The sequence below is a fragment of the Stegastes partitus genome, unplaced genomic scaffold (genome assembly GCF_000690725.1).
Source record: "Stegastes partitus isolate 25-593 unplaced genomic scaffold, Stegastes_partitus-1.0.2 Scaffold524, whole genome shotgun sequence".
NCBI classification, from domain to species: domain Eukaryota; kingdom Metazoa; phylum Chordata; class Actinopteri; family Pomacentridae; genus Stegastes; species Stegastes partitus.
The window spans coordinates 428,250-438,885 of record NW_007578255.1 but is presented as its reverse complement, the minus strand read 5'-3'; the positions used below and the strand labels follow the sequence as shown (position 1 = coordinate 438,885).

Here is a 10,636-nt window from a genome sequence, read left to right as displayed (position 1 = left end):
CAGGTTTGATTATAAAAATCGATATCTGACCAAAGAACATGTTAACAATCTTATACACTTTCATACCTTTACCACTACCCTGTGTCATTTGGTGCTTCAAAGCCACCAACCCTGCTGATCAGTATCTTAACCACCATGCCAACATGGATGACTTGAAATGCACCAAACCCTAATAAGTATATTGATCTTAGTCCACCCTTGGGTGTCTACCTGTGTGTTTGTAGGTGACAATCCCTGCAGTGATGTCTGCCTGGATGAAGCGATCAACCACAGCACCATTTCGCAGCACCACACCATGATACGGCTGCCGGGCAATTAGGAAGGCCAGGCTGTTGTTGTCGCTGTCAGCATCGGTAGCATAGATATACTCTGCTGTGATGACTATTTCCTCTCCCTCTGCACAGCTGAGAACTGGATTCAAACCAGCAGCCACCACTGGGACCTCATCATTGATGGGGGTTACCTGGAAATAACAAGCATGTCAGTAATAGTATAAAGACAAAAAAATATGTTTTATTTCATTTTTATGTGCGGTTTTCTCATATGACACAAATTACCTTCACTTGCAGGAGAAAGCTGATTGCATTAGTGCCATCTGTTGCAGTAAACTCAATGTTGTCGTCCGTAGTTTCTGAGCTGTCGTGATTATATCTGTGTAAAAAAAAAACAAAAGGCTATCATCGGTTATCATTTGTACAGTGAAATTACTCAACCTCTTCTACAGCAGCTTCACTTAACTATCTTATGAGACTGCTGTCATGTGTGGCTAACTAAATGATGGAGTACCTCAAGGTTCTGTTCTTGGTCCTTTCTAACTTTGTATCTACATGGTACAATTAAGCCATTCATCATTTTAATCCTTTAACTTTCCCTCAGCTCTATCTCTCTGTGAAATATTTTCATCTCAGATGGATGTACCACAATTAACTTTAAATTAGTCAGAGGAAAACAAATGTCTTTTTTTTCACAACCAAGATTGTTCAAAACAACCTTTAGCAGTCCCTGGGACTTTAATCCTTTGAAACCAAGCATGTTAATTCTTTTCTCGAATTCTGTTAAAATTCTAAAACATGTTTTTCTTAATTTAAAATATATTTCTGTGATCAGACTTTTTTTATGCTCTCTTGTTATCTTTTTTCTTTTTCTTTTTTGGCAATCTTTGTAAGTTGTTCTTGTGAAAGTCACTATCCCTAGTATTAACTCAGGATTAAATAGTAAAATTACATGTAATCAGGACTACATTAAAAAAAAAGAGTGGTAATTCCAGATTTTATTTGAAAGAACGTGTAATTAGATGAATTGTAACATTGTCGAGGATTGCGTGATTACAGCTAAAAATATAAGTTTAAAATTCTGATTTTTTTTTTCATGATACTGCATATCAAAGTAGGTTATTCCTCTTAGTTGTTCACAGCAACCCAACAATATTTGTTTGGGATTTTATTGGTAATTTTAAGATTATCTATACTGGAAATGGAACATGAACATTTGAACATGTAGAATGTAGAACACAGTGCACCTTAAGTTTGTGACAGTACTGTTTTTTGATTTGACCAACTGTAAATGCCGAATATGCTGAATTCTATTGATTTATATTGAAAATGTTTTGAGATGTTTATATAGGGGGAAAAAAAGAATATTTGTGGAACTCCCTATTTTGTGCCTCTTTTTTTTGTATGAGATGCAATGTTTATAATCTGATACTGAAATAATCCAAAAGCATTTTTTGTAATACAATAAATGACATTACTAATTACAAATATTGCCATGTAATGTGTATTTAGTGACCGACAACATTTAAAAGTAACTTGAACAAAATCTGTCTACTTATTAAGAACTACTGAAAATTATATTGCCAGTATTCATTAATTGATAGAAATGACTGTTTTCATAACAACTGACTTACGTTTTCCACTAAATAGAGTTTCCTAGATCTTCAAAATTGTATGGGGAAATAATTATTTTCAAAGGTCAACAATTAACTTTGAGAAGAAGGGTCCTATAAAAACTGTTAAATATATATCTCCAAGGTTAGTTTCCTTCCTCTTCAACCCTTCAAATCCCCTGTGAAAACGAAGAAAGGAATGATGAAGAAAGTCTGACCTAACTTTAAGGCTTTTCAGGTCTTGTAGAGTGAAGGTCTGGCCTGGTTTTAGTGGAAGGCCACCTAGTTGCAGAGTTCCATGCTGTGGTTCCCTCTGAAGCTCCACCTTCAGGGCTTCTTCTGCAGAGTCTACATCCGACATCAGCAGGTGTCCGGGGTCGAGCCAGCACTCTCCTCCCTCATCTACAGTCAGAGGGTTGGTGATAACCTGAAACAGAATGTATGCACACCTCTCCTATATGTCTGCATATCCACATGCAATTAATGGGCTGTTTTCCACTACAAGAGTTGTTGTAGGTTAGTACAAACCTAACCCTGTGCAAGTTCTGATCATAAGGACTATCCCTTGTAGAACCTCTTTCGGTAGGTACTTCTGAGATAACCCTTAAAAACTGCTACGCGGGTCTTGAATTTAATTGATTCTCAGAGAACTTGAAGAACTTGCTTCAAGAAACACTTCATCACTATATAAAATTGCAGTTATATCCAGAAATTGAGTTATTGTCAAAGTCAAAGTTGTCCGATCCTAAAGGCTCCGAAAGGCTAAAAGGCCCTATTACTGGGTTGCTTCTGTAAATGTTTGCCTCACCTCATGCTTGCCTCAACTTCTGCAGTGGAAAGCCCCCTAATAAGATAAGAATGAGACAATTTTCTTTTCCACCTGAGGAGGCTGGTTGTCCACTGGCATCACAGTGATGTTAAAGCAGATTCCGGTGACTGTTTTACCCAGGTGGTTGGTTACAGACAGAACAAACTGGATATACTGCGGGTACGGACCGATATCCAGGATTGGAGGCATGTAGGCTACTTTCATGAAGTTCACTGCATGCTGGAAATAGCATATCAGAAAAAAAAATGGATGAGTTTTGAGGAAGCAGACAACACATGGATTTATAATACACTTCTCATTAAGACAGGAAAAAGTTTACCTGTGTGAAGAGCCTCAGCACTGGTGCGTTGGAGTCTTTGGTGAATTTAGGTATGCTGTCAACCAAGAACAACCTCCCTGCATCTGGACTGCTGCTGTTGAACACAATAATTACATAGCTTAGACAGATGCTTAGACCCAACGTGTCTTCTGAAAGCGAGGATGAACTAACCTGTGAGGTCCAGCGTAGAAAGGCGGAGTAGTAACGGTATATGTCAGCTCACTGTCTGGTGACTCCTGGTCTACAAAGTGAAGGTGCTGCCGTGTTATATGAATCACTTCTGTTTCTTTGATCACAAGACACCGACTGGAACCGGGAACCTCTTTAGGTGGTTGGTCCGGAACAGGTTCTATGTGCACGATCACCACCTGACAACACCATTAGAGATTACTGAATCAGATACAAACCTGAATGGAACGTCTGACATCTGTACATAGTCAGTGCAGTTCTACATTTTTGTATATCACAGTGGGCTGGATTCATGAACATGGATTATGGTAAGCAACTTTACATGACCACTGAATGAGTTTAAAGGAAATTTTCATATGTTAACATGCTGAGTTATGTATGATTATCTGCTAAACATGAACATTTAAAGTAGCTCAAAAGAGGTATCACAACCTCAAAGGGATTCTACCATAATTCAGTCCAGATAGGAACAATAAGGAACAAGCAGGTGCTGCAATTCTCTTTTGAGTACTATTTTCATCCTGTATTGGTCAATCAGGTGTCAATAAAATATGCCACATTAGATGTTACCAGCTGCTGTTTATAATGAATCCATTGATGTACAGAGAACTATCTGTGGATGATTGTGAAGCTGAAGAAAACATCTCAGGTAGGTTCCAGGATCATTTTATCTCTAGGGGTTCTAAGCAAATTCATGCAGTTTTAGGATAGGGTGACTGGTAAATATGCTAAGAACAAATCACATTGCTTGTCTCATTGCTTAAAAGGCCCTGAGCCAATCACAGTGAATAAAGACAACAAGACTCTTACAGAAACCGCATCTCCAGGACATCATATGGTTGTCTGGATGGTGAAGAGCAGCACAGTATAAATGTGTAGCACCACAAATCTCTTTTTCTACTAAATACCAGCATTTAAGGGGTGTGTTACTGGTACTCACTTGAGGCTCTGACAGGTTGGGGGGTTCATGGAAATCCGACAGCACCACCTCAAAAGAATCATCGAACACTTCATTCCCAAGGTGTCGATAGTAAACCCTGGACTGAGATAGGTCCTTCTGCAGAAAGTGGCTGACAGGGTAACCTGGAGTGAAACCAACGCAAGCATGACATGATGTGGTTGCAATAAAATAAAATATGCTTGTATGATAAAAGATGTCAATCCTGACCTGTGAGCCCTGGTCCTGGGATTTTCATGACCTCTCCTGCCTGTGGGGGGCGTGTGATATTAAAGAGGATGTAGTCGTCACTGGAGTCCATGTCTGAAGCCTGGAGGGTGGAGCCTCTCAGCAGAGCCGTCTGGCCTTCAGACACCTCCAGCAGCATGTTGGTGATGAGGAAAGGAGGGCTGTCATCTTTAGGGAGGATCTTGATGGGGAACTTGTGTCGGGTTTGATGAGGACCGTCTGTGATACGGAAAATGACAAAGTCCTTGGTGGAGTCGCTGTCATCATGGTGATAATGGACCACGCCCGCTTTGATGTCATTGACAGTGAACATGAAGCCTTTTCCACCTGGAATCAAACAATTAAATGAAATTAGATATTTAATGCCAAGATGACTGGTTCAAACTTAATTTAAGAATCTGAAAAAGGACAATGTAGCAATACATATCATCATCATACAATACGTAGAAAGGCTTGTCACATGTGTCAGTACCTCTGACGGTGAGCCGTCCATGCTGCAGGCCGTCCACAGTGATGAGGCGAACAGCATTTAGATTGTCGTTATCCACAATCTGGAGCTGCTCCCACGTGATTGGACGAGACTGACCCTCTAACAGGCTGAGACCTTCAAAGCAGAATATTAAAGGCAAAAGTACACTTAGATAGGTATGTTTCAAACAGCAAGTCAGGGCTGATTCCAGAAGATGCCAAAAAAACAAACTAAGATTCAGAAGCTGTCATGGTTGAACAATTAGGTTTCCATGTTCCTGCTCAGCATGTCAGTCAGACGCCATTACATGAGCTTCACTGTCTACCTTTAGTGTAACCTAGTTTTTATGTTGATATCACATATAGTAAAGCTGCAGTTTTTTTCACGACTTAGTTTCAAGGCTGAGTTTCTGCCGTTCGGTGCAGGGTAGGTAATGTAGACCGAGGCTTACCCATGTTCCAGGACACTCTGGGGGCATTCGTGTCTGCATTCCTTACAGACATGTGAACAGTTATTGACGGACTCTTCTCAAAGAAAAAATCATGAACTTCAAATTCCACCTGTAAGGGGAAACACGTTTTCAGATACCGGTGACAACACAAAAGCTATAGTCTTATATACTGCAACAACAACAACAAAAAGCATAATAAAGAGACGTGGTACCTCATAATTCCTACGTTGGGTATGTGAGGAATTCGGAGGTTGATACCCAATGAGCATGTCATTGAGATCAAGCCAGGTAAAAGAGGAGATTGGGCGAGTGTGATCAGACAGATGGGTGATGAAGCCATCCAAGGGAGGTTTGGTGATGTTAAAAACCAAAAGCTGTTTGGGAGTTTCCTCATCTTCAGCATCTAGTGTAGCAGTGGAGAGTGGAGTGAGGATGAACTGGTCTACTTCCAGGATAAACATGGACGTGAAGGAGGGTTTGGGAGGCTGGTTGGGCATTGCATCGACTATCCGAACTGGAATCCAGGCCTGTTCAGACTACAGCATAGTGTAAAAAGAGACTTTCTTAGTATCAAACTAAAAATATAACAGTTCAAAAGAAAAATCTAATTCGTATAAACAATATGGGTTGTCAAAAACAATCATTTTTTAACATACTCAACATACTGACAGGTGAAATCTACAACTTGCGTGCATCTTTAAATCCAAGAGGTAAACGTCAACTCATTATATTGGAATATCTTAGACTGGCATATACACACATGGTAAATGCTTGAGCTGCCTCTTTACCTGATATGTGCTGCCACTCCTGGTGTCTCTGAGGTCCAGTCTAATTGCGATGTAGTCTACATCTGGAGATGGAGGGTCTATATGCTGATACCTTAGCCCCATCATCAGGAAGTCATCGCAGGGAATTTTGGTGAACTTTACGAGCTTCAGACCCTTCAGGCAATCTTCAGATTTACACATTGCTCTTTCTTTATTATCTGAAGAATGACACAAACATACAAAGAGAACATAGTTGGGTCATCGATTTTTGTAATAAAATAAAATCAAAAATGTAATCAGCTGAGGTGTATCGAGCACAGGACATAGCACAGGATATGTGGAGATTTTAGAACTTGTGTTTGGGCACCACTGAGTCAATTCAATTCAATTTTATTTGTATAGTTTACAACATTTGTCATCTTGCGGCGTTTAACACAATAAGGTGAAGATTTTACGAATTCAAACAGAGAACCCAACAATCTAAAGTTGCCTTTGGACTCCTTCTGAGCAAGCGGTCGGCAACGGAGTGAAGGAACCAAAAAAAGAAACAGTGGGAGAGGGTGGAAAAAAACATCAGACAGAACCAGGCTCAGGGAAGGTGGCCATCTGCCTTGACCGGTTGGGATGAGAGCAGGGATGAGGGGGGTAGGGAGAGCTGGAGGGGTTGGGGTAGGGATACTAGGACAGCAGATGGACTGCATCTCCAAATCAAAGCAGCTTCAAAACTCCTGCAGTGATTACTTCAGCTATACCTTGTTTAATAAACAATTATAAAGGTGTGAATGACTCCCCAAAGTTGGCCTGCATGCACATGTCCACAGAGGGGTATGCATCAACCCTCATAGACTTGGATGACAAAATTTACATCAAATTTACAATTGCAAACCCTTGAAGACACACACAAAAAGCATGAATTAGCCCTTAAAATGCTGACTTGATGCTCTCTAGTGGTAGGATTAAAAAAAAAAAAAAAAGTGGCTCAAATTCTTATGCAAATGATTGTGACCTGCCATGCTCAGAATAAAGGGCTGAAAGCGACATATGGACTTCACCTGTTTCATTGGTAAAATCATTTTTCTACAAACAAGAGTCAATATCATCTGAGAAATATTACGATCACCTTTCAGTCCTTTCACATAATAAGTAACAGTGTTGGTGGAATTTTCCTATTCGCTTATAATAAGCTCAGGATTTACAGGTGGTTTCATGGATTACCTAGCTGCTGACGGAGGTGAATGAAGCTCTCCGGCTCGTCTCCTCTCTTGGTGGCTTTCTCCGGCTCTCCAGTGACCAGTTGGCCGTGGGCCGGCAGGTGGGTGCTATGGCTGCTGAGCTGAATGCTACATTCCAGACTTGACCTCTTCTCATAGTGAAAGGACACCACATTGCCATCAATTGCATCGGAGAGACCGTAGAATTCTGGAACCTCCAAGGACTTGGGTCCCAGTTTTATGACACTACATTCAGGTTCCATAATGTCCACATGGAGAGAAAACATCTCCATGTATGTCTCCGTCTCTGTGAACCTGGTATAAAAAAATAAAAAATTAAACACAAAACCAATGTTGAGCTCATGTGCTGAATATTATCCAAAAATTAGACACTAGATTCATTATGTGCAGAGAATGCAGGCTCATAAGCTTAAAACTTCAAAAGTTACATATTTAAATAAAAGGAGGTCTGACTTTTAAGATGTTGTACCTGTACAGACGAAGCTTGACAGTGTCCTCCTTTAAAAATGGACAGCCATTGTGAACATACTTCACCTCATCAGCCAGATAATGGCAGTCAAATACCTCAAGAAACAAAGGGACACATCTGTATTATCAAGTGTAATGAGTGAGTCAGACATGTAGAGAACAGTTAATGTCTTGATAATAGAGATAACCTAATCAACCTAATTAGCGAACATTAGCCAACATTAGCCACCACCCGCAACTGCTTATATCAGGCAAAGCAGGTGGGCTAAACTGACTAAGGGTGTGTTGTATTTTCCATTTATTTAACTGTTTATTCACAAAAGTAACAATGTGTTTCATGATTGTCTCAAAAGCTACCCAATGCAGCTATAACACCGTAGCTTACAGTTTGTTTTTGAGAGCAGTAGTCACCATTTATCAAGATTCCAACTGGAATGCTATTCTATGTTTGTCTTAACATGAAGGAACACACGATATAAGGCATAATTTAAGATCCAATTTCTATCAGTGTTGGTTCTGATGGTGCATTAGCCTCAATATTCTGCTACAGCGTAAAATAAGATTAAAGACATGCTGAGGAAATGTAGTATGAGAGTTCTTTCTGTAACCTCCTGAGCCTTTACACTAAAATTTGAGATTTTGGGGGGTTCTGTCTATAATTTTAAACCGTAAGGCCTTGAGATGACTCATGTTGTGAGTTGGTGCTGTATAAATAAAACAGAATTGAATTGAATTAACTCATAAATTCCAAGCCAAGAACCAAAATAATGCTTCATTTACAGGTCCTTAATTTCAAAACAATGTTCTTCATAACTTCCAATATGATTACAGAACAATGTAGTTTTTGTATTAATTATGGATAAAACAAAGACAGTGATATGCTTACAAATAGTTAATTACCACTGATTGGTAGCAAAAATCCATATAGTCTGTGCACTACATGTTGGCTGAACATGAAAGAACATTTTTCCACGAACACAACTCACAAGAATAAGTAAGAAAACTGTGTCTGTATCTGTTCATCTAGCCTACATCACAATTATGACCATCTATTTTAGCATGCACATCATTGTGCTGATGTTGTCCATATTGTATGCATCATTCAAACATTGAACAGTGTTCAAAGTTTTCTCCTAAGCTGTCAAACTCTCAACAGAAAAAGACTCATTTGGGACATGCAGCAGTTGACTGTATCTGTCAACACGGAGTCATTAGCAAGGAGACGGTCTGTCTACCTAGAAGACAAAGGGAGAGGTATGGAGATGTCTCCCCAACTCCTCTTTCCCCAAAATACCTCTCTGTTCGTGACATGATGGCTTTGCTGCTCAGGACATTTAAAAAAATGAAAATCTGTAAGTAAGGTGTGCAGATGAAGACAGACTCACACCTACTGTAGTTCTGACCTGATAAGGTAAACTCAGGTTAATGTGAATATTCTCAACTCCAACATGGAAACCCAGACAAAGGCGTCAAGGCCAGGGAGGGGTCGTAATTGTGGTTTAATCTTCCGGAATTCATTTGGCAGAGGAAATATTCAAAGTCAGTGAGAACAGATTCCCTCGGTTTGATAATCTGTTGACAGCGGATTCCACTGCCTGACCTCAGTCCTGAAAGATCATAATCTGCCTGCAGCAACATCTGTAACATAAATAGCTGCCATAATGGACATGTGTTGGGGTTTATTAATCTGCATGCACATTTTGTCAGTCCATACCCACGGATTTTCACATAAATAATGCTTTCTACCACGCTCTGTCATCAACTGTTGTTCTTTAAACCTTTAAAATTATAGACTTAGTGTCAAAACTGAGGCGTGTCATCCACAGTTCTTGACAGGTTTTCTATGCTTTCCATTACAATATATCTATTTCTTTTTCGAGGAAACCAAAGATGATGACAGCACAGAGTTAAAGTTAGAAAAGGATTGTCAAAGTCCATGTCGACTAGATGTGCAAGAGGGAATGCAATATTTAACCAAAGCTGCAATCTTTGGCCAACTTCAATAAAGTAAAGGGATAACTCTCGCGATAAATAAGCATATTTTAGAGAAATAGTTGTGCAGTCGCAACAGTATTTCTAACTTGTCAGAGGCACAACTGCAGGATCTGGAGGTCTATTGTACATTTGGCAGGGAAAAAAACTGAATCTACCAGGATGTTGAAAAAGCACTGAGCGCTTGTCATCATTACCTCAACACTAATGATATATCATGTGGTTTCCTACATGTTAGCTGTCAGACAGGGCGATGGAAGTGTAATGCATGCCTTCAAACTATACAACTTTGTTTTACTACTCAGGCTAAATTGCCTGGAACATTCAGGGTTTTTTTTATGGCGAGGGGATTTTTCCATTACCTGAGGCATGAGTTTCCCCACTCGTTGAGTTATGGGCTCATTTAACACCACCTCCACCTTGCATGCGTCCTTCTGTTGGGGAATATGGAACCGCAGGTCGCCCTCCTGAAGGTAGACCGACTGACCCCGTTTCACCTTTAAACCTTTATTGACTTTCACAAGTGAACCGTGCGATGAGCAGGCCATCCCCAGCAGAAGCACCGGAAGCAACTTCCAGGACGCGCTTTGACCTGGTGAACCCATCGCCCAAGCCGATGTGTCTCTGAGGGCCCAGTTCCACACAAAAGCAGGATCGCTTTCAGAAACCCACTTCAGCCGGAGACTTTTAGTAAACCAAAGGATGATTTTCCTCTTCAGGTGGAGCTACACTTCCCTTCGGTTGCATCATGATTCGGCTGCATGTGGCTGTCTGCTCACATGATCTGTCAGGGGCTGTGAAGGAAATACATTTTGAAGAATCAGTTCAAAGAGTTGGATTGTAAAAAAA

At 40.3% G+C, this 10,636-nt stretch overlaps 1 protein-coding gene across 1 annotated transcript; it reads right to left on the bottom strand.

Annotated features, from left to right (window-relative positions):
- Positions 1-187: 187 nt before the first annotated feature.
- frem1a (Fras1 related extracellular matrix 1a) lies at positions 188-10,489 on the bottom strand. Its single transcript, XM_008287849.1, has 15 exons — positions 10,150-10,489; positions 7,797-7,891; positions 7,311-7,621; positions 6,117-6,313; positions 5,541-5,864; positions 5,329-5,437; positions 4,881-5,012; positions 4,391-4,735; positions 4,163-4,305; positions 3,205-3,401; positions 3,034-3,127; positions 2,766-2,933; positions 2,104-2,312; positions 558-651; positions 188-463 (listed from the first exon to the last, which is right to left on the bottom strand). The coding sequence occupies exons 1-15, from the start codon at positions 10,390-10,392 to the stop codon at positions 188-190; spliced, it is 2,937 nt and encodes a 978-aa protein (XP_008286071.1). The 5' UTR covers positions 10,393-10,489.
- Between the last annotated feature and the right edge of the window lie 147 nt (positions 10,490-10,636).

What these genes read in the sequence shown, in the direction of transcription:
- frem1a (XM_008287849.1), bottom strand. Translation starts at nt 10,392, where the DNA reads ATGGGTTCACCAGGTCAAAGCGCGTCCTGGAAGTTGCTTCCGGTGCTT. An exon ending in GTCAAGCTTCGTCTGTACAG is followed by an intron (nt 7,622 to 7,796) that starts GTACAACATCTT and finishes TTTTTATACCAG; the next exon opens with GTTCACAGAGACGGAGACAT. An exon ending in CCAACCTGTCAGAGCCTCAA is followed by an intron (nt 3,402 to 4,162) that starts GTGAGTACCAGT and finishes TGGTGTTGTCAG; the next exon opens with GTGGTGATCGTGCACATAGA.